Source organism: Giraffa tippelskirchi, chromosome 9 (genome assembly GCF_054371585.1).
Source record: "Giraffa tippelskirchi isolate mGirTip1 chromosome 9, T2T-mGirTip1v1.2.pri, whole genome shotgun sequence".
NCBI lineage: Eukaryota > Metazoa > Chordata > Mammalia > Artiodactyla > Giraffidae > Giraffa > Giraffa tippelskirchi.
The window spans coordinates 95,645,123-95,667,826 of NC_137283.1; the positions used below are offsets into that span (position 1 = coordinate 95,645,123).

General features: G+C 34.7%; 1 protein-coding gene across 50 annotated transcripts in view; it reads left to right on the forward strand.

Moving 5' to 3' along the window:
- Positions 1-22,704, forward strand: part of TRDN (triadin) — a 408,839-nt gene that overhangs the window by 126,798 nt on the left and 259,337 nt on the right. For 44 of the 50 annotated variants that reach the window (XR_014065592.1, XR_014065597.1, XR_014065600.1 and 41 more), the window contains exons 7-9: positions 2,068-2,127; positions 10,828-11,004; positions 17,005-17,064. Coding sequence is in view for 41 of the 50 variants with exons in the window: in XM_081530502.1 (XP_081386628.1) it covers positions 2,068-2,127; positions 10,828-11,004; positions 17,005-17,064 (297 nt within the window). In the remaining 9 variants the exon portion in view is untranslated. The remainder of the gene's footprint in view (positions 1-2,067; positions 2,128-10,827; positions 11,005-17,004; positions 17,065-22,704) is intronic. The other 6 variants (XM_081530518.1, XM_081530523.1, XM_081530526.1 and 3 more) reach the window with 1 other exon arrangement.

Sequence of the window (22,704 nt, forward strand, 5' to 3'; positions counted from 1 at the left end):
TATTCTTGAATTTTTATGTGGCTAGATATGTTGATATTTTCTTTTGGTATTTCTACTCTTGAGTCTTCATATAAGAATTAATTCAATAATTAGTAATATCTCTCAAGTTTTAAAAATTAAGTTCATATTTAATTGAACTTAATTAAATTTAAACTTTAATTCATCAAAAATCCATTTTAATATGATATAAAATTATAATTTAATTTTTTTTGCTTTTGTTTTAAAGTAGATCATGTCTAGGATATTTAGGCTAGATTTCAGCTGATTTTTGTATCTACAATACAAAAATTTTATTGAGTAATTTTATTTTGTAAAGCATTCTGTTTAGCTAGAATTTACAATGCTTAGGAATCAGATCAGTTGAAACATGCTTCATTCTTCTCTATTCTAAACTCCCATTTGAATATTTGAACTAAATAGTTGTTCTTTTATTAAGGTTTACTTTGTGATAATATCCATGAATTTCAGTACAGTCATCTTCTCTGTTCTAGAAGCAGGTGTCCATTTCCTACCAGCTACTGACTTACACAGAGTTATTGGCATCAGTTCTGTGTACTCTGACTAAAGGAAATAACCTCATATTTCTTGTAATTTTTTTCAATCTTTACAATGGCTAGATACTTTTCATTAAAATTAATTGAGAATTTGGTGCTGCTTAATCATACATTTGAAGGAAACTTACCCAAATTGAGATGCTGAAACAGAACCGTTGTGTCCTTTTATTTACTGTATACCAATTAAAGGAGTTTGCTTTTTATGAGACAGTTATCATACTGTAGCCCAATAACCTTGAATGTTATTCTTCCTTCAGCTAATATTTTCTAAACTGTTACCCATAACCCCAAGTGGTAGTGGAGATGACCATGGGGCAGGCTTAGGGGTGGAAAGGCTGAAACCCTGGAGATGAAGGCGCCTGCTCTGTCAGTAACTCCATAGCTGCTACGATCTCATGGACCTTGTCCTCTAAGATTTCTATGAGGCTTGTATCATCTCTCAAAAATTCTGGGGAAACCGTTCATAGACTGTATTTTAAGAGAATAATTATTTAAATATATATTTTAAGCACATCATTTTCCTTTTATAATACAAGTAAAACTGATGGACATTAATATTCATAGGATATGGTTAGAAAAATGAAAATAATTAGGGCTCTAGTTTTTTACCCTAATAATTTGACTCTTTCCTTAACCTGGATGTTTTAATTAAAATCTATTATTTTATCTTTAATTTTCTTTAATTTCTTTAACTCTCCTTATTAATCTTTAATAAATAGTATATACATGTTGAAAAATGTGATTTGAGTAACTATTAAACTGCACTGTTTAATACATTTGAAATATAGGAATAACCTTCACATGCTGTTGTACTTTTCTGAACTCATTTACTTAAGCCATTAAGAGACACAAGATTTTACTAGTCTATGTAAGGAAAATAGAAATCAATACAATAAATTCATATTGTCATACTACTTTTTTTTTTAATGTAGACCATTTTTAAACTCTTTATTCAATTTGTTACAATATTGCTTCTATTTGATGTTTTGGTTTTTTTTACCATGTGGCATGTGGGATTTTCACTCCCTGACCAGAGATTGACCCCTCACCCCCTGCATGGAAGGTGAAGTCTTAACCACTGGACCTCCAGGGAAGTCCTAAGACACACTATTCTTAACCAAAGCTCTAATATTGATTTAATTATTCTTTTAATTGTAAAGACAGAGCTTCCTCCTGATAAAATGATACATCTTCCACAAATTCTTATAAAATTATTTTTTTCTGTTTGTCTCTCCTGGAGACAATTCCAAAATACTGTTTAGAATGGTAACTTTAAACAGAAGGATGAGACTAGCTTTCAAATGCTTTCTAAGTCTTAATGCCAAGTCTTTGAAATTAACTTTTTTTTATAGTTTTTATTAAATTGATGATTAATTTTTTAAATTCTTGAATTAGGTTCATTAATGTCATCAAACTAGCTTATGATTTTGGTGGCTGTAAAACTGAGGTAAAGAAAAAGCTTAGTCTTGAAATCTATTAAAAGTGCATACTAATATATAATTTTCTGTTTAAGCAACTCACAAAGAAAAAATTCAGAAAAAAGAAAAACCAGAAACAAAGACAGTGGCAAAAGGTAAGTTATACTTTCTGTTTTAAAAACAATATATTTTGGGTAGCAGCTGGATGATTGTAAGCATTTAGCATTTCCTTTACCAAAAATTTAATTTGACCTTACATTTGAAATTTAATATCTAAAAGAATAATAAAAGTGAATACTTAAAATAATAGAGCATTTCCAAATATGAGAAGAAATTGAAGAGCTTTCCTGTATGTGGCAGGCAGAATTTTGGCCCCCATGGCCTTCACCCCTTGCTGTCATCCCCTTGGCTGTGTTACATTATATGGCAAAAAGCAGTCTGCAGAAATAGTTAAGATAGATCTAAAATATGGAGATTTTCCTGAATTATCCAGGTGGGCTCAGTGTAATCCCCATGAACCTTAAAAAACATAGAGAAGTGACAGAAAAGAAAGATTTGAAGTGTGAAAATGACTTGCCCCCATTACTGGCTTGAAAATTGGGGAAGGCACGTGGAAAGTGTAAGAAGGGAATGAATCCTGCCAACATGTTGAAGAAGTATGGAAGCCAGCCCTTCTTTAGAGCATGTAGCAATGCAGTGCAGTTGACAAGCTGATTTTAGCATTGTGGACCCTAAGCAAAAAACTCGTTTGAGAGACATTGTAAAAAGACTTTTGAACTATGGAAACCAGGAGATATTAGATCCTGGTTGTTGGGTTAAGCAGCTAAATTTGCGGTAGTTCTAGAACAATGGCAGACTAGTACAAACATATCTGATTTACAGTTTAATCAGTATTATACCTTGAGTTTAATTTTAGAACACTAAAATTAAGGATTTCTTTTTTCAAGAAGGATAATGCATCATCTTGATCAATATTTTAAGCCAGTAAGGGCCTAAACTGTCTTGATAATGTACCAAAGAAAAAACTAGTCAGAATATGAATGTAGTGTTATAAACTTTGGAAGATTACATTAACTATTTCTTATTCTAAATTTGTCAATTATTTGATGTTAGAAAAATATAGAATCTGTATATTCAATCTTATCTACTAAATTATAGATTATCTATAAGACACAGTTTCTAAATATGCAGTCCTATCTACTGAATTCAATTTTCTTTCTCATATTTTATTTATATATATTTTATTAAAGTATAGTTGATTTAAAATATTGTGTTAGTTTCAGATACATACCAAAGCAATTTGGTTATGTGTATATGAATATTTTTCAAACTCTTTTCCATTATAGGTTATTATAAGATATTGAATATAGTTTCCTGTGCTATACTGTAAATCCTTGTTGATTATCTAGTTTGTACATAGGGGTATGTATCTATTAAACCCATACTCCTAATTTATCCCTCCCTACCTTCTCCTTTAGAAACCGTAAGCTTGTTTTCTGTCTCTGTGATTCTGTTCTGTTTTGTAAACAAGTTCATTTGTATTATTTTTTAGATTCCTTATGTACATGCTATCATATATTTGTCTTTTTATAATTTTATTTTTAATATATTTGTATTGAAGTATAATTGATTTACAATATTAAAATGATTTACAATATATTATAATTTGCAATATTTTATTGTATTCAGGTGTATAACATAATGATTCAGAATTTTCATAGGTTATATTCCATTTAAAGCTATTATAAAATATTGACTATATTCCCTTGTTGTACTATGTAGTTGTATAGCTTATTTACTTTGTATTTACCTACTCAGCTCTTAATTTCTTCTGGCGTGTTTTTCATTTCAGTTATTGTATTATTTAGTTTGGTCTGTTTCTGTTTTATGTTTTGTAGTTCCTTGTTGAAATTATCATGATGTCCATCTATTCTGTCACTAATTCAGTTACCATTCTTGCTCCTAGTGCTTTGAACTCTATCTGGTACCATTTATCTCTGATTCATTTGTTGTTTTTTCACTTTTTTTAAATTTATTTATTGTTTTTTCATTTAAAACAAATTCCTCTGTCTTCTCATTTTTCTTAACAATCTATATGAAATTATGTGATGCAGTAACCTAGCCCAGTCTTGAAGGCTGTCCTGTGTGGGAGTGACTCTATGGTCTGCATGTGCCAAGTGGCTTTGGTGGGAGGGGTGAATCTGATGTGAGCACGAGTCTCATTCTCCCATGGTGTCCTGGCTGCTCCGTGTCCTACCACATCCGTGGTAGGATGTGGGATTGGACGTGGAGGGTCTAGGGCCAGAGCCAGGTGTGAGCATGGGCTTCTTCTCTGTTCTGAAGCTCATACTACCCTGTTGAGGGCTGGATCCAGTCCCAAGCTGCTGCAGAAGAAGCCCTGATATTTGGAATGGAGCTGGTTCTGTTCCCGCTAAGTGTGTGCTCTCCCGACTCTGGGCATTGGCACCTTCAGCACAGAGCAGACCAGTGTTAGAGCAAGAGGAGCTGGAGCGTGTGCTCAGTACGGTTCAGGGTGCAGGCTGGGGTGGTCCCAGCACCAGCCGAATTCTGGTCCACTTCCTATCTGCTATAAGCGCCAGGAATGACTGCTGTCACCCTATTCAGATGAGCCAGCTCTGTCCTTTCAGCTATGAGCTCTCCTCAGCTATGGTGGCCTTTGCCCTAGTGTGGAGCTGCACCACAGAGCAAGCATGGCTCGAGGGGTGTTTGGCTCAGGCTGGGGCGCGAGCTAGGGTGGTGGCTGGAAACTGGCTAGAATCACAGGCAGTTCAGATTTTTTCCTCTGCCTTGTTTCAGGAAAAAGTGAGCATGTGTGTGCTCTTCCCCAACATAGTCTATGTTTCCTACAGCCCTGCTGTCAGTCCCACTGGTTTTCAAATCAGCTAAGGGGACTCGTACTCCTGATGTTGGACCCAGGACTGGGACGGCCTGTACGTGTTTTGAACTGCTCACTCCCCAAAAGGGAATCTCCAAGCCTGTGTAATCCTTTGTCCTCTCGTAGAGGTGCAGGTCCAACCTAATTTTTCTCCTCCCTCCCTATCTGGTTTTGTGTGTATTTTTCTTAGAGCTTTGGTTATAAAAAGAGTCTTTTTGCCAGTCTTCAGTTTGTTTTCAGTGAGCATTGCTCCACATGTAGATGTATTTTTGATGTGTTCGTGGGGTCAGGTGAGCTCTGTGTCCTTCTACGTAGCCATTTTATCTTCCTATCTGTCCTTGTATTTTAAAATATAGGTTTTATGTGATCAATATATTTTGGAAATTTCAATCTAGTATTTTCAAGAGACTAAACATGTAGATAAAAATTGGAATCTATTTTCAAAATTTAATGTTTATCTACAAAATGTAAAATAATTAGATATTTGAGGAAGATGTATTTTTTACTAAATTTTTCCATGAGATAGCCAAACATCATTTTTTGAAGATAACATGAGTGGATTGAAACTTTAAGATAGTAGGGATGTTAGAGATTATCCCAATTAATTACCTAACTTAACAGATGAAGAAATTTACCTCTGGGAAGAGAAACAATTTGGTCAGATTGAAAACTAGTCAGTAATTGAACTAAGACAAAACCCCAAATGAACTGAATATAAATCAAGTATTCTTTCCAAAGCTAATTAAATAAAATTCTTCAAGCATCAATTATTTCTTCAACAAATATTTATTTAATACTAATTATTTCTTGATGTATAAAAATTACTACACAAAGAATCTGGACATGACTTAGCCCAGTCTTTTGCTTTACAGTGTCTCACAAGACTGACCAATGTGTCAGACAGGGCTGTAGTCCCATCTGAAGGCTCAGCTGGGAAGAATTATTTCCAAGTTCATTTAAATGACTTTTGGCAAGATTCAATTCCTCAAGGCCTATTGAATTGAGAGAGTCTCAGTTTTTTGGGGAGGCTATTGGCAGGAGCCATCCTCAGTTCTTACCACATGAGTCTCACCAATATTGCTGGATTCATCAAATTCAGCAAGAGAAAGAGTCACCTAGTAAGACAGAAATAGCAATATTATATAAACTAACCATGGAAACTACATACTATTGGTTAGCATCAAATTCCTAGGCCAGTCCATATTCAAAGGATGAAGATTATACAAGTAGGAATCTTTGGGAGCCATGGTAAGTCAACCTGGCCTACCAAAAATCAAAAATACTTTAATAAGAATATAAGTAGGTGAGAGAAAGTTAAAATTTGGCATTTCCTTAATGAATGAGAGTTGATATAGGTTATTCCCTAACTCCAAAAGATATGTTAGTGTGTTTATTGCATAATGTGATTTCCCTTCTTTGATTAAGATATTTTGATTCTGGTACAGATTGCTAATGGGTATTCCAAAATTGGATCAAATATGCTGATGTCATTCTCTTGATTAGGCTATTTTGTTTTCCATTTGACAAAAGTCATAAATTAAATGTCTTCCTAAATTGAGCTGGGTGATTTGAACATGACAATACTTTTTGCTTCATTGTTCCTTAATGAACTCCTAAATGCGGATGTCAGTTAAATTGTTTTTGAGAAAGATCAGGAAGAGTATTTCAGCACAAAATTTAAGGATACCTATCTAATTTTATAAAAATAAATATAAATTTGGTGTTGCTTTACTTCTATGGCATTTTCCACATTATATCCACATCATTGTTGCATTCTCATCCATTTTTTATTTTTAATGTGAAGAAACATTCAGTTCAGTTCAGTTCAGTCAATCATGTCCGACTCTTTGCAACCCCATGAATCGTAGCACACCAGGCCTCCCTGTCCATCACCAACTCCCAGAGCCCACCCAAACTCATGTCCATTGAGTTGGTGATGCCATCCAGCCATCTCATCCTCTGTCGTCCCCTTATCCTCCTGCCCCCAATCCTTCCCAGCATCAGGGCCTTTTCAAATGAGTCAGCTCTTTGCATCAGGTGGCCAAAGTATTGGAGTTTCAGCTTCACCATCAGTCCTTCCAGTGAACACCCAGGGCTGATCTCCTTTAGGATGGACTGGTTGGATCTCCTTGCAGTCCAAGGGACTCTCAAGAGTCTTCTCCAACACCACAATTCAAAAGCATCAATTCTTTGGTGCTCAGCTTTCTTTATAGTCCAACTCTCACATCCATACATGACTACTGGAAAAACCATAGCCTTGACTAGATGGAACTTTGTCAGCAAAGTAATGTCTCTGCTTTTTAATATACTATCTATGTTGGTCATAACCTTCCTTCCAAGGAGTAAGCATCTTTTAATTTCTTGGCTGCAATCACCATCTGCAGTGATTTTGGAGCCCCAAAAAATAAAGTCAGCCATTGTTTCCACTGTTTCCCCATCTATTTCCCATGAAGTGATGGGACCGGATGCCATGCTCTTAGTTTTCTGAATGTTGAGCTTTAAGCCAACTTTTTCACTCTCCTCTTTCACTTTCATCAGGAGGCTCTTTAGTTCTTCTTCACTTTCTGCCATAAGGGTGGTGTCATCTGCATGTCTGAGGTTATTGATATTTCTCCCGGCAATCTTGATTCCAGCTTGTGCTTCCTCCAGCCCAGCATTTCTCATGATGTACTCTGCATATAAGTTAATAAGCAGGGTGACAATAGACAGCCTTGACGTACTCCTTTTCCTATTTGGAACCAGTCTGTTGTTCCATGTCCAATTCTAACTGTTTCTTCCTGATCTGCATACAGGTTTCTCAAGAGGCAGGTCAGGTTATCTGGTATTCCCATCTCTTTCAGAATTTTCCAGTTTATTGTGATCCACACAGTCAAAGGCTTTGGTATCATCAATAAAGCAGAAATAGATGTTTTTCTGCAACTCTCTTGCTTTTTCAATGATCCAGTGGATATTGACATATTGAGTGCAACACTTTCACAGCATCATCCTGTTTCAAAGATGAAGATCATTAAAAATGTCTAAAATTGAGAACATTTTGTTATTTTATACTTTAAAAACCACTGATAAAATGAATTTGTTTTAGATGTGGTCTTATGTTTAAGAAAATGACCTGTGTTCATTTGTAAGTTATAATGGCACTAAAAGCAAAACTTAATTTCCTGTGTCTAATTTCATATTACAAAGCTAAGTTTAAGTCAGCTGCTACCTATAAGAAGTGATCAGGTGTCATTTAAGGTACCCACAATAATAATTTCACACATATAAAAGTACAAATAAAAAACAAGTTGGCAGATTTTCCAGGTTGTGGTCAAGTCCATTTCTAAACACATATTTACATATGTAACCTATATGTCACTATGTTGTATACGTTATCTGAAGATAATTTACTGTTTTCTTAAACAAAATTGTTCATTTATAACATTTATTCTTCATTTTCTCTGAAAAAAGTACTGTGCTAGACGTTATGTTGCTACAAAATGAATAATATATATATATATATGTATATATATATAAAATTCCTATTCTCAAATTTCTCTCAGTCTGATAGGGAAGACAGATATGTGAAAGCCATCTGTAATACAAGATAAATAGTAGGGTATAGCATGTGTGTTTAAATAAAAGTTGAGACAAATCTAATCTCGGGTGAATAAATGATTAATTCTAAAGGCAGAGTCATTTGTTGCATATGAATTGAGCACCAAGGGATTTATATATTTGTAAAATATGGAACATACAGATGATATAGGCTGGCAATATTTGACACATAGAGAATACAGGAGATAATTTTTAAAAAAGAAAGTAGTCTGTTGGAGAAAGGAATTTTTGGAAAGATGCTATGAGAGGAGATATAATAAAGCTAGATATCAAAGGGTTTTGGGTTTTGTTTTTTGAAGCTAGATATCAAAGGGTTGGTTTTGTTTTGTTTCCTTTTTTTTTTTTAATTGGGTGTCACATGCTTTTACGTGACATTCCTCAGATAGAAATCTGCTGATCTTCAGAGCTCTGGCAACTGGCTTTGAACCCAGGCCATGATAGGCTCTCTGGAAGTGTTTGTTAGGTGATCATATGTGAATTCTATGACTTAGAGGTGTGTTGGCCGTCTCAAAGGAACTTCTACTCCAGGCAGAGACTAATAAATATTTTCTGTGGGGTCCTGAATCAATGTTGACTTAAAGTCATCTGGACAGAGCTGTTGGTTTCAGTCATAACAATGTATGTGTCTGCTACAGGAAGCAGCAGAAAGCAGTAAAGGAGGCTTAGAGGTTTAAAGGGAATAGAAGACAATCCCCAGTTGATTGTAGTCACAAAAGCCACAAAGATGTTGGAAGTTTGTGGATTAATTGGGTGATTCTTCTATGAGAGTTTTATGGTCAGTAGCTTTGGGAAACAGTGGATAGCATAATCTACCTCCTTGAAGACTTTTAATACACGTTAGCTTTGAGAAATTCCATAGAAAAGAAAGCAGTTTAGCTTAATGTTTCCCAATTTATTTGATCATAGAAATATCCCTCTACCTCTAACACAACATCAATATCTCCCTGCAAAGTTTCTGAGGAAACTTTGGGAGGTGGTAGCCCATTCAATTAAATGTAGAACCACAGATTATTTTGGTTTCATAAGCAAAGTGATGTTTTATCATGTTTATTCTTCTCCTTGTAGGACTTCATAATATAATCTTGTCTTAGTCTCAAATTATTGCTTACTGTACAAAGTCAAGAAACTTGATTATAATATTTTCATCAAATTCTTCAACATGAATGACAATAAAGTCTACCTATTACATAGGCAAATGACAGAGTCCAGCACTATAGTAGACTTACTATGAAGTCAAGGATTATGTGTGATCCCATAGAGTAAATAATGTCCTATATGCAGCATCTATTATAAACACTTTACCAAATGTACTATACTATTGTTGTTTTAAAAAAAAAAATGTGAAAGATTCACAGACTCATTAGTTCACATTCCTAGTCCTCTTCCTCCAAATACATGTACTAATATAAAATTAAGAATATGAATATATAGAATATAAATCAAAATTCATATATATTCTAATTTATAGCCCTTTCTGTTTACTAGGAGAACCTGCCTGCCAATGCAGGAGACATAAGACATGTGGGTTTGATCACTGGGCTGAGATGATCCCTGGAGGAGGAAATGGCAACCCACTCCAGTATCCTTGCCTGGAGAATCCCATGGGCAGAGGAGCCTGGTGGGCTATAGTCCATAGCGTCACAGAGAGTTAGACATAACTGAAGCAACTTAGCACACACACAAAGGCTTCAAAAGACAATTGAATTATTATTTTTGACACAGGATAAGCAGGAGCTGACATCTTAATTTCTACTTTCTTTCCATTACTTCAAAGTCAAACCATTAAAGACTGAATGTCTCTTGAGTTATCTTTTAATGGATTTTATTCTTTTGTTTGTAATATTCATTACCAGTACAAATCATTTTACATTTACATTCACAATAGTTATCTTTAAAAACTATTGTGTTGAAAATTTAGTTTCTTGAATGACTTTGAAGGTAGTTCATTTGTAGAACAAAATGATCATATCCATTTAAAAGGTCTCTTTCATTGGGCTTTTTGGTACAGACATGGGTTTTCAGTGAGCATGTCTGTATATACCTGCCCTGCAGAACCCAAATGCCTCCTTTTTGATATGCTCAGTTCCTGACTACCTAAAAAGTAATGTTTTTGTGTACAAATTAAGAAAATGTCCAACTTTCAAGTTAACATTTTTTTAGTACTCTAACATGCCACTTCATAAGCTGTATAAAAGTCAAATAATAGTCACAATTTATGTCAGTGACACAGTTTTTTAATTTGTTTTTCTTTTCTCTTTCTTTCAAAATTGTTCTTAATAATTAATGAAAGATAAAATGCTGCATTGGTTTAAAAATATGTATTTTTTTTATTTATATAATTAAACTTTTATTTAACTCCATACAGAAGAGAAGAAAGCTAAGACTAGAGAAAAGACTGAAGAAAAGATTAAAAAGGAAGTGAAAGGTGTGAAACAGGAGAAGGTGAAGCAAACAGCTACTAAAGTAAAAGAAGTACAGAAAACATCACCCAAACCTAAAAAGGACGAGAAAGGTGCTGCAGCTTCAAAGCATGAACAGAAAGGTAAACATTCAGAGGAGGCAGCCAGAGGTTCTAAGAGAGTATTGGGCAAGAAACAGAGGCAGTGAAATTAAAAATTGAAAAAGATGAAGATCAGACTTTAGAAGGGAGTAAAAGATGTGTATAAGTGAATATACCTGAAAGGAAATAACAATAATTGGGGAATTAAAATTTATTTATAGAAATGCTAAACTGTGTTCACATATCTAAAGATGCGTGTTGAAGCGTTTTTAAAAGATAATTTGAGTTAGTATCTGAAATTATTTAAAAGACACATACTCTTTGTCCTTTGTGTACTCTTTGAAGAACAACCATCCAGGAAAAAGACAACAATTTTATTAAAAGGTATATCTTCAAATCATATAGAAAAAGTATCAGAAAAAGTATCCATACATTCCTGTACCTCTGCAAGAGCACATAATTCAGAAGATACATTAAATTATTAAATCCATGTTGTCCAGTGACTAAATTTATGACCTTGGAAAGCTTTGTATCTTACATACAGTGCTGCTTTTCAGTAAGACTGACGTCAAACTTACATCCATACTTCACAGAAATAGAGCAATTAAATGGAGGTAGAATGTAAGCTTGACGTTCTTTAAAGAAAGGTATTTGTAAACATAAAAGGGTGTAGGTTTAAGAGGTTTGCTGAGGACCTTATTGTCAAACATCTCCAGCCCTTGTTGAATCTTTCCTTGCCTGAATCTGTCCACTCCTGGTTGCAAGTTGGTACACAGTCTTGAGTCTCCCCACACAAACTGTGGGATCTTCTCTGTACAGACTATTCCTATCAATGTTTTTTCAACATTAAAATTTTTTCCTTACTCTGATAGTTCTAATAATTTTAGTTGAGGACTAAAGTTAAGGACTTGTTTCTATAAGATTTGCATTTAAAAAGTTAAAAATGTTGTTACTGAATAAACTATTTGGACAATGAAACTGAAAGTAAATTTTCCTACTATAAGGTGCAAGATATGGAATTTGAGAACCATGCTCTTTTTATTTTAGATTCTACATAAAGGTGAAATTGTATACTATGGTATTTGTCTTTGTAATCCACTCTCATATTTTATCTTTGAATCACTTTTTTCCCTGAATGCAAAAGTAATATTTGGAAATGTTTGTTTATATGAAGGAAAAGGTATATTTTTTGAAAATATATTTTGAAAAGGATAAAAAAGAAAGAAAAGTTTCTTTTTTTAGTAACCCACTAATTTTTGTATTTAAGTAATTTTATTTGAAAGTGATATTTAAAGAGGATTCCCTGATAGCTCAGTTGATAAAGAATCTGCCTGCAATGCAGGAGACCCCAGTTCAATTCCTGGGTCAGGAAGATTCACTGGAGAAGGGATAGGCTACCCAGTCCAGTATTCTTTGTCTTCCCTTGCATCTCAGCTGGTAAAGGATCCGCCTACAATGCAGGAGACATGAGTGAAATTAAGTCTTTGAAGCCCAAAAGCCTTTCTTCAATTTTAAAAATGATTATATTGCCTTGAATCAATTAAAAAATTAATTATCATCTTTAGCAAAGCTGTATGTTTTTTATGCAGTATTTTGGGTAGGAAAAATATAGTAAATAAAGAGAAAATATTTTGAATGGACTATTTTATTGTGGTAGGAAAATTAATCTTCTGATTCACTGATATACTTATTTAAAATTATTATAAAGATCCTAAAATACTTTGCATTTTAGATTGTCTTTTCAAAGAAAAAATAATCACACACACTAAGAAGAATCACATGAAACCAGATTAAATGTACCAAGCATATTTTTATTTTTTGCCCATATATACAGCATGTAAAAATTCATTCCATTTATATATGGGATTACCAAAATACTCATCTAGCAACTAAGAATATGAATACCCTTTTCAATGTTCATTTTTAGTATCTTAGTTATTGGGGTACATATTCTATTGCTGAGGATTCATCACTAAAATATTTCCAAATGATATCTATTTTCTGGGTCACATATATTGTATTTTATTCCTATCAGTAACCAGAATTATTGAAGATAGCATTATATTACCTTTCCATTTTCAATCTGCTAATTTCATTTTCACATTAAAGAGCTATTTATCTATTAAAAGGATGTTCAACTACCACTTAAGAGTTAGAAATAAAAGCACAAATGTGATTTTATCAGCTAAACAAATGCCTTTGCTAAATTCAGGCTCTCTATTGAGAAAAGCTGCCATCTCAATTAGGTAAATGTATTATTAGGTAAATAATGGAAACTTTATCTCTAAAAGCTTATCAAATATATAAATATATCATTTAAGAAATTAAGTTATGATTTAAGAGCATTTGTTTTTAAAATAATTGCATTATAGTTTTAACTCAACCATGATAAAGACATAGTGCTTTCTAAATTATCTACTTGTGAGGTGGCTTTGATACTGATTTTGATTTAGTAAGATAGTTATTTCTCCTTTAGGCAAAGGATTATTTATTTGCTTAGCTTGAGTTAGATCTAATGAATTTGATTTATTCTTGCATATAGATCTCTAATAGTGCTTTTTAAATAAATAGGTTCTATAGGTCTTTTATTCACTGGACACAGATTTTTATGTGTAGCAAATTATTTAATTATATAGTATACATGCATACATATTCATACATGGTTATTTTTAACACTGTATATATAAACACTATATTTTTCTAAAGCATCAGGAATAAGATTTATATATATGTACATGCTATTCTAAACTTAAAACACACTCTTATGTGCTGCATAATCTGTTTTTTATGGACCAATCTGATTAAAAAAAGATAAGAAGGGTCAGCGTGATCAAGCATTGCTCTCTGATTTTCTCATAGGCTATGGCAAATTTGTGGGGAAGGAAAAATCAAATCTCCTCACTGCTATGCTCACTCTTTCTTTTCTTCCTTCTCACTTTTTTAAACAACTATTCATGGCAGGCAGAGAAATTGTAGCTAATGTGAATCTGCCATAGAGCACCAGACCACATATGCCCCACTCTCATTAGAGGTTTTCTAAAATTTCTTTTCTGTTAACATTCTGCACCCTGAATGCATTTTCTCTCAGCTGCTACTCCACAGGGAACAACCAACAAGGCAGCAGCTGAATGACATCTATCACTGCTCCCTGAGGATCAGGAAGGGGAGAGATGGACAGCATGTGGTATTCCTAGAAAGATGTTCATTTGGAGAAAAAAAATACTAGGAAGTGATGAGGAGATATAAAATTACCTTATGTGGATTACTGTCACATAACACTGAAAGAATGGTAGAACAGTTCAGATTTTCTTTAGGAAAAAAATGACCCGTTTTAACATTTGAGTTGGATTTAAAGAAACATTTCTGTAAAATGCAGTTTCCAAATTCAGGATGGCCTGGTTTTGCTTTATCCTTAGACAGGTGAAGCAAACACACTGGGGACTGCCCAACATATACCTGTCTAGAATTCTTACACACTGTTAAGGTCAACACACAGGACAGGTGGAAAGGGACATCTTAATTTAAAATATTTAAAATGTCTTAACTTGGGGAACTCCCGGTGGTCCAGTGACTAGGACTTCATGCTTCCATTGCAGGGGGCACAGGTTCTTTTCCTAGTGGGGACACTAAAATCCTGCATGCCACAAAGTGTGGCCACAAAAAATTCTTAACTTTAAATATTGTAAAAATTCTTTCATCTTCTTGATATGCTGGTGCCATTAAAATGCAACATCACAGCATCATTTAAATATAATAGAAACCTCCTATGTGGTATAACCAAAATAATTTTCTAGATTAAAAAAATTAACCTTCTTGAGCTCATAAGAGATTTTCTTCTTCAAATTGGAAGCTTGTAGGACTACTGGTGCATTAATTAAATAAATGACTTTTGGATCCAGACAATAGTGGCATAAGAAATAAACATTTTACTTAGGTAATAATACGTCATATAGCTTCATTACACTGTCAGCATTCAGTTAAAGAAGACTCTCTGAAGCATGAAGATTTTAGTTAATTCAATAAACTAGTCCACCTGTTATGTATACAAAACAACTTATCACAGCTTGGGGCCAAGCACCATATTTCATTTGGGGGGTGTCCAAACCCTTCAAATTCCAAGAAGTCCCTGCATTCTATACTTCCAAGATACATACTTTCTCCATTGTTGTTGCTGAGGGCTTTAGAGACACTAGAAATGATGTCAAAAAAGAAATTTCGAGTGATTTTACATTAGTTATTCCAAAAGTATGGTCTAATCTGATTCCTCTGGGAAGTTGGTTAAAAATGCCTATTCCTAGGGTCCAGACCCCATAGAATTGTAGAGTTTTTGTTTTGAGGGTTGTTTTTCTTGGCCTGACTGGGCCAAGAAATCTGCATTTTAACAAAGTCCTCATCTTTTTGTACTTAAGTTGCCTTTTGAGAACCACTTCTTGAGATGTAGAAAGGACACATCTAAAATGATCAGTCACATTAGCTACTGAAAGAGGAAAGCCTGCCAATTTTAGTAAATTCTCACTTCCCAACCTCAAGCTTGCAATTTAAGGGAAATGCATTTTTCATCTTAGAGTCAAATGGCTCACTCTACAATTTCACTAAGGAAAAGGGTTATACCCAGAAAAGGGAAAATACCCTATACCTTAATCTTCTCTGCTGTATCATAGGATTACCTGGTCCTGGGATAAGAATCCCCTGTTATTACTGTCAGTACATCCAAGAACACATTCTTGGACTGATCTGAGAGCTAGCTCCCTCCCACTACCCACCTCACTGGTGATTGTTGATTGATTTCAACAGTTAAAATCCATGCAAATTTTTGAAACTTGATGAGTTTTGGCCTACTCATTTAGATACTAATGAAAAGAATTATATTTTTACATCTTCTGCAATAGGTGCATTTGTTTTTTTCAAATACCTAGTAGAGTCTCACAATAAAATGGATTACTCTAAAAATAGTGTAAAACTCTAAAAACAATGAATTTTACAAAAATCCTTTTGTGGGGTATTTATATAGTAACGTTTCATTATTTCATAGGTTTCATATATCAATGCATAATTTAAAACACCTAAGGGTATGTCATGTTGTATAAATTTAATAAACTCTCTTGATACTAAAGCTGCCTTTGGATTTATTGAATTAATAAGATGCCTATTTAAAAACATTAAAATGTAAATCATTGTGAACAAGATTCATTTAATAATCTGCAAGCTTTAAAGAAGATACAGTATAGCTTAGGCAGTGATGCATCAACTGAAATTTGGATTGGAATGACTTCAGCAGAATCTAAAGTTATGTGAAAATTTAAAGTTCAGTGCAATGTCTTTAATTTAGAAGGAAACAAAACAGAACTTCTGAAATTCTTTTTGACAGTCTGCCCTAAAAGCTCAAATCTGTGCTATTCTTGACTTTTCCCAGGGACCATAAACTAATCAAGATTATAAGATGATCCTCTAATAAAGATTACCCAATCAGTTACCTTAAGAATGGTACTATTTGGAGCTGTTAAGTTTGTTCTCCTGAATTTACTCTTCTAATTGAAGAGAATCTCCATGTAGAAGACCTGACAGGTTGCAAAGGGGTTAACCCTCATGCTTCCTTTTCAAGAAACTTTCTGCAGCTTCATTTAGACAATTAAGTGAAGGGTTGGGAGTGAGTATTTGATAAAACATTCCAAGTTTCTTGTGAAACTTCTGTTCCATTATTTGGAAGTATATATGCAAACAATGAGAAAAATTGCTTAAATATGATGACTGATAATAAATTTGATGAAAAAGGTTTTGATTTTTAAAAACAACCACTATAATATCACTATGAACTAGTGTGTTTCAATTTTTAAGGGTATTTTTTATATGGAATAAATAGAAAAATGTTTATTATTATTTCTTTTTGTTCATATGTGTGCAAATTATTCCTTCACATAAAATATTGTAGTAACTAAAATAGAATTATGCTACTTTGTTTTGTAAGGCATTTCTCCCTAGAAAAAAAGAAAGGTATTGATGACATTTTTTCATTGATTTTTTTTTTCTTTCTACTTTTGTCAGATCAGTATGCATTCTGTCGATATATGATTGACATATTTGTCCATGGGGACTTAAAACCAGGTATTCCAAATAATCCTTGTATTTGTCTGTTTTAACAGTCTTTGCTTTCAAGATCGTTTGTTTTATATGTACTAAACTGTTATTTTAATTTTTTTTTTTTAATTGCATAATGCATGTGTAGATTTAGAGTAAACCAATAAAAACCAGAAGTAATAACTACCATTAGGGCATTTAATTTTACTTTCTATGACTGCATGACCTATTGCAAATGAAGTCAGTTGAAAGCAAAAAAGTACTAATATCTTTATGTACAAAAAATGCTAATATCTTCAGTAATATCTTCAAGTGAAGGGTTGAATCATCTTAGTCTCAGCAAACTTAGAATAAAAGACCTGTGACAATGAAAGCGTTCTTTTTTAAAGAAGTGTACAGAATACATATTAAAATCCATCATATTTCAAATATTGAATCTTTTTTTCAAAACTTTTTGATTTTCTCACTTGCAAATGACCCTGGTTAACGCTCCAGAGAACTACTATTGATGGAGACAGTCAACCTTGGAGTTAATAAGCATTGGGGAAGTCTTTTTACCTAAAGGAATGTATCTATCATCTCTCCTGTCTTTAAATGTTGCCCAGAGTATACAAAGGAGTTCTTTTTGTTGTTGTTTAGTCGCTACGTTGTGTCTGACTCTTTTGCGGACCTTGTAGACTGTAGCCTGCCAGGCTCCTCCGTCCATAGAATTTTCCAGATAAGACTACTGGGGTGGGTTGCCATTTCTTTATCCAAGGGATCTTCCTGACCCATGGATTGAGCCCACACCTTCTACACTGCAGATGGATTCTTCATCACTGAGCCATCAGGGAAGCCCCATAGTAAACCCTACAGTGGTATTAAAGTATTAGTTGCTTAGTCCTGTCAGACTCTTTGCTACCCCATGGACTATAGGCCATCAGGCTCCTCTGTGCATAGGATTCTCCAGGCAAGAATACTGGAGTAGGTAGCCATTCTTTTCTCCAGGGGAACTTCCCAACCCAGGAATTGAACCCCTACCTCCTGCATTGGCAGGCAGATTCTTTACCACTGAGCCACCTGGGAATCCCCAAGGGATTCTTTACTAACATCTTAATTAAGAATTAGTAACTTAATTGCTTGTACTCTGTCTTTTCAGATTTAAAAACTGACAGTACTATGTTCATGTTTGGGGAAACATTTCTAGGAAGATAGCATTGTTAAGGAAGGAACGAATTTACATTAGAATAATTGAGGCTGACTGTTTAAAGCAAACTGCATTTTGTTTTCTTCACTATTTTTATAGAAATCTTTCTAAAATGTACAATTATAATTCATGCGTATAAGGACAAACAGGCATGTTATATCTAAAATATGTATATATGAAACATCTAGGTCCTTGAAAATTAGAAGATCATGAGAACTTAAGCTCTCAGGAAAATTTAGTTAATTTTAGTACCTTATTCAAGTTAATTTCCTCCTTTACTTTCTTTTATATTTTCTTATCCTTTTTTAACTTTCTTATTGGGTTAGAAACTGAAATAAGGAGAAAAATAGTGAAAAATACAATTACTCATTTTGTAAAAATGTAAAAATGAGTAATGTTAACATATGTGATAGTGTCATAATAAAATTAGATGGAAACACTGAGGAAGGTAGTTTAATGTAGTGAAAAGAGAGAGCTTTGGACACAAGTAGAGATATCATTCTTTACTCCATTCCTTTTTAGCATTGGACCTTCAGCAAATCATTGAACTTCATTTGATCTTCAGGGCTCATACATTTAAAATTGCAATTATGTAACAAACTTACAAAGTTGTTGATAGAGCATTTAATAGAAGCAAAACAATGTACTTTTTTCTATAATACATTTATTTCACCACAGCCTGTCTGGGCAAGCATTCCACATAAAGGGTATGTATCAACATTGACAAGTCTCTGTCTCTATACACCATTAACTCAATCTTTAAGTAGCAGACTGTTGCCTATTCTATTCAGCTGTGATAGTTTAAGAAACTTTACTATACTTTGCTTTTTTAAGAGAGCAAATCTTGAAGATATCAGTTAACTGTTTACTTACACACAAAATGAGTCTATACTGTTGATGAGTGTGTGTTTCTAAATACCATCATCTGAAGAAAATGTGTTCTTTGTTCCATTTAAATTATTTGTTCAGTTCAGTTCAGTCGCTCAGTCGTGTCCGACTCTTTGCGACCCCATGAATTGCAGCACGCCAGGCCTCTCTGTCCATCACCAACTCCCGGAGTCTACCCAAACCCATGTTCATCGAGTCGGTGATGCCATCCAACCATCTCATCCTCTGTCGTCCCCTTCTCCTCCCGCCCCCAATCCTACCCAGCATTAGGGTCTTTTCCAATGAGTCAACCCTTCGCATGAGGTGGCCAAAGTATTGGAGTTTCAGCTTCAACATCAGACCTTCCAATGAACACCCAGGATTGATCTCTTTTAGGATGGATTGATTGGATCTCCTTGCAGTCCAAGGGACTCTCAAGAGTCTTCTCCAACACCACAGTTCAAAAGCATCAATTCTTCGGCGCTCAGCTTTCTTCACCGTCCCAACTGTCACATCCATACATGACCACTGGAAAAACCATAGCCTTGACTAGACGGATTTTTGTTGGCAAAGTAATGTCTCTGCTTTTAAATATGCTATCTAGGTTGGCCATAACCTTCCTTCCAAGGAGTAAGCGTCTTTTAATTTCATGGCTGCAATCACCATCAGCAGTGATTTTGGAGCCCCCAAAAATAAAGTCTGACACTGTTTCCATTGTTTCCCCATCTATTTCCCATGAAGTGATGGGACCAGATGCCATGATCTTAGTTTTCTGAACGTTGAGCTTTAAGCCAACTTTTTCACTCTCCTCTTTCACCTTTATCAAGAGGCTCTTTAGTTCTTCTTCACTTTCTGCCATAAGGGTGGTGTCATCTGCAATCTGAGGTTATTGATATTTCTCCCGGCAATCTTGATTCCAGCTTGTGTTTTTTTCCAGCCCAGCGTTTCTCATGATGTACTCTGCATAGAAGTTAAATAAGCAGGGTGACAATATACAGCCTTGACGTACTCCTTTTCCTATTTGGAACCAGTCTGTTGTTCCATGTCCAGTTCTAACTGTTGCTTCCTGACCTGCATACAGGTTTCTCAAGAGACAGGTCAGATGGTCTGGTATTCCCATCTCTTTCAGAATTTTCCACAGTTTATTGTGATCCACACAGTCAAAGGCTTTGGCATAGTCAATAAAGCAGAAATAGATGTTTTTCTGGAACTCTCTCGCTTTTTCGATGATCCAGCGGATATTGGCAATTTGATCTCTGGTTCCTCTGCCTTTTCTAAAACCACCTTGAACATCTGGAAGTTCACGGTTCACGTATTGCTGAATTAAAATTATTTGTAGGAGCTACTAAATTAAAATTATTTGTAGGAGCTACTAATTGATTACAAAATACAATTTCTAAGAAAATCGCAAGAAGCAGATAACTGTGTGGTATCCAGTCAGTGAGAGATGTTAGCAGTTTTGTAATCACAATGTCATTTGTTTCATTCTGAAAATTCAACAATGTGTTAAGATCAGAAGGAGCAGTAAAACCATCTCTTCATGAGTTAAGGAGAGTTTTGTTGTTGTTGGGGAGGAGGGAAACTTTCCTTTACCTTCCTGGGCTCTTCTAGCTACTATAACAATTGAACTGACATGAGAGAGCTCAAAAGGAGAAAATCAAATCTAATTTCATAAACATAGGAAGACTACATACACGAGAGGGTCAGAGAGAGAAAAGTACAATGAGGCATATATTGCTATCCTGAACTAAGAAATGAAATAGGCACCCAAGGCTCTGAAGGACAGGAAGGTAATTCACAAGAAAATATAAAAAAGAGTAGATATTGGGCATTTCGATGTTTGCCCTGACATACAGATGGGGCCACCTAGATAAAATTGGAGAAGGCAGTGGCACCCCACTCTAGTACTCTTGCCTGGAAAATCCCATGGACGGAGGAGCCTGGTAGGCTACAGTCCATGGGGTCGTTAAGAGTCGGACACGACTGAGCGATTTCACTTTCACTTTTCCATTTCATGCACTGGAGAAAGAATTGGCAACCCACTCCAGTATTCTTGCCTGGAGAATCCTAGGGACGGTGGAGCCTGGTGAGCTGCCGTCTATGGGGTCGCACAGAGTCGGACACGACTGAAGCGACTTAGCATAGCATAGCATAGATAAAATTCTGGTAATAACTTTTTTTTCCTGTGAACCCACCCCCCCCCCCCAGTTTAATTCCTTGTAGATAGTTATGGGAGGGGAAGTAGTTTCTCTTGGGGTTGTAGGATGTCTGTTGTCCTTGCTCAAAATAATCCACAAGCAAAAATGGCACATCTTGAGGAGGTCTGTTCTGAATCCCCAGGGTTCCCCTCTTTAGAACTTCCCCAGGAAGTTTGCCAGTTCAGAATTTGAATTGGTAGATTGCTGTGTCTCTCTGAACCAGTCTCTTAGTATTGAAAATAGGTCATCTCAGTTAAAGTTGTATCCCTTTCCATGAGGCACTGATACAGGTGGGCTCCAAAAGTTAGGCCTATGGTGCAAGCAGTAAGATATTTAATAAGAGACATTTATATGGAAAAAAAAGAAAAATAATGGCTAGTAATTGGAGTAGACTGTAGACCCAGTTTCTGAACTCCAGCTCCAGTTGAGAAAGTTTCTAGATGTGCAACTTGAAGCGCTTTCAGACGGAGCAGGGACAAGCAGTGACAATCTGATGAGTTTTTTAGGTTTGCAGTTTGAACCTATCTAGTGATCTTTCTGATTGGCCCTAGCAACAGGCATGAAGACTGTCTGTATATGGGCTGTAATGGTGATTTCTCTGAAGTTTATATCAAGTTGTCCAACTTTAGTGTGCGTGTCTTTGGAAAATGGGCAGTTTTAGTCCTCAATGATTTCAAGTCAAAAGAATGAAAGAAAAGTTGGAAAACTTAGTTTGGAGGATTGTTGCTAAATATTGGTGAATACTGGAAGAATTCAGGAGGAGTCAAGTTTATAGGTAGAAAACAAAACCTCAAAAGACAATGGACAGTAGTAGAATTTAATACCCACAAAAGTAGACTGAGCGACTGAAAGTATATTACTGAAACATTATTTTTCTCTGTAAAATCATCCTCATGTCTATCAAATATAGCCAAATTAAGACTAATCCCTTTGCAAAATAAGTCGTTTCAATAAATTTGGCCCAATTATGTATATAAGTACAGTAAGAACAGTGATTGATCATATAGATCAATCATCATCTTACATTGTTTCTGTTGTTGTTTTTCTGACAAATTTAGTATAATAGGGTAACAAATGAATAATGTAGTACTTAATGCTGATAACTCTAAAGACCTGTCTGTATTAATTCAATTACAAACTTAAACTTTTATTTACCAAAAATTATAGTAGCTCCTGTGAACCTGAAAAACATTTGAGTTAGTTTCTACTGTATCTTTGAAAACATGCTTAATTTGTATAGTGCTTGTTTGTTTTAATTTTTATTTTTAATTAGAAAGTAATTGCTTTACAATGTTGTGCTGGGTTTTGCTATGTTTGTTTGTTTTTCGGCCAGTTAAATTGAACTCTTTTATAATTAATTTTAGTAATACCACTCAGAAGTAGAAAAATACCATGTCTATAATGTGCATACGTATA